The sequence below is a fragment of the Buceros rhinoceros genome, unplaced genomic scaffold (genome assembly GCF_000710305.1).
Source record: "Buceros rhinoceros silvestris isolate BGI_N320 unplaced genomic scaffold, ASM71030v1 scaffold33860, whole genome shotgun sequence".
NCBI lineage: Eukaryota > Metazoa > Chordata > Aves > Bucerotiformes > Bucerotidae > Buceros > Buceros rhinoceros.
In genome coordinates this window covers 1,060-1,805 of record NW_010391859.1, presented here as the reverse complement: position 1 = coordinate 1,805, position 746 = coordinate 1,060, and the positions used below count along the sequence as shown (strand labels likewise).

At 64.2% G+C, this 746-nt stretch overlaps 1 protein-coding gene across 1 annotated transcript in view; it reads right to left on the bottom strand.

The window, feature by feature from the left end:
- Nucleotides 1–746, bottom strand: part of BCL7B (B-cell CLL/lymphoma 7B) — a gene marked incomplete at both ends in the record, with an annotated part of 1,459 nt that overhangs the window by 240 nt on the left and 473 nt on the right. Inside the window, one exon of the mRNA XM_010143237.1 lies at nucleotides 188–358. Coding sequence (XP_010141539.1) covers nucleotides 188–358 — 171 coding nt within the window. The remainder of the gene's footprint in view (nucleotides 1–187; nucleotides 359–746) is intronic.

The window sequence follows — 746 nt, the reverse complement described above, 5'->3', positions numbered from 1 at the left end:
CCAGGAGCACAGCGGTACCCAGCTCAGCACCAAGCCGGGAGAAGAGACCAAGAGCAGAAGACACGAGTCCCTGCGACCCTGCCCGCTCCCGGCAGCGCCTCCATCACCCACCGGACAAGCAGCAGCTCCAGGAGGGTCTTCCCCAGCCCCAACCATCCGCCTCCTCCCCTCCCAGCCCAGCACCCACCTTCCAGTGTCTCCTGCCCCAGCGTGGGGGGCTGCGAGTCATCCGTGCGGAAGTCGGACGTGTGGGCAGGACTCATGGACTCGCTCTGCTGGGGGCTGGGGCTGGAGTTGGGGCTGCTGTCCACCTTGATCTGGTAGACGTCCGACAGGGAGCTCTGGTTGCTGTTCTCATCTGCAGAAACAGCACCTAGTGAAGAAGAGCACCTTGACCCGGGGCACAGGCAGCCAAGGGCGGCACTGAGAGCTGGGCCCTTGGGGAGAGGGAAGAGCATGGTTGGGGGCAGTTGGAGGACAACGTCACCCATCAGCCTAAGGGCTGTGGCACAGGACTCCCCGCCGGGACATGCCTGGCAGGAGACACACAACCAGCCTGCGGAGGAGTGAGCCTGAACAGACACAGTGACCTGGAACACACCTTCTCCAGGCAGCGCAATGCTCACCTTCTCCCCACACCTGCTGAAGTTCTGGCACCTTCCCCGGGTTCCCTTGGCACTGACAGCCGAGGGGAGAGGCAGGGGACAGGCATATGCCACATGCTGCCTGAGCCTTGCTCGGCTCCG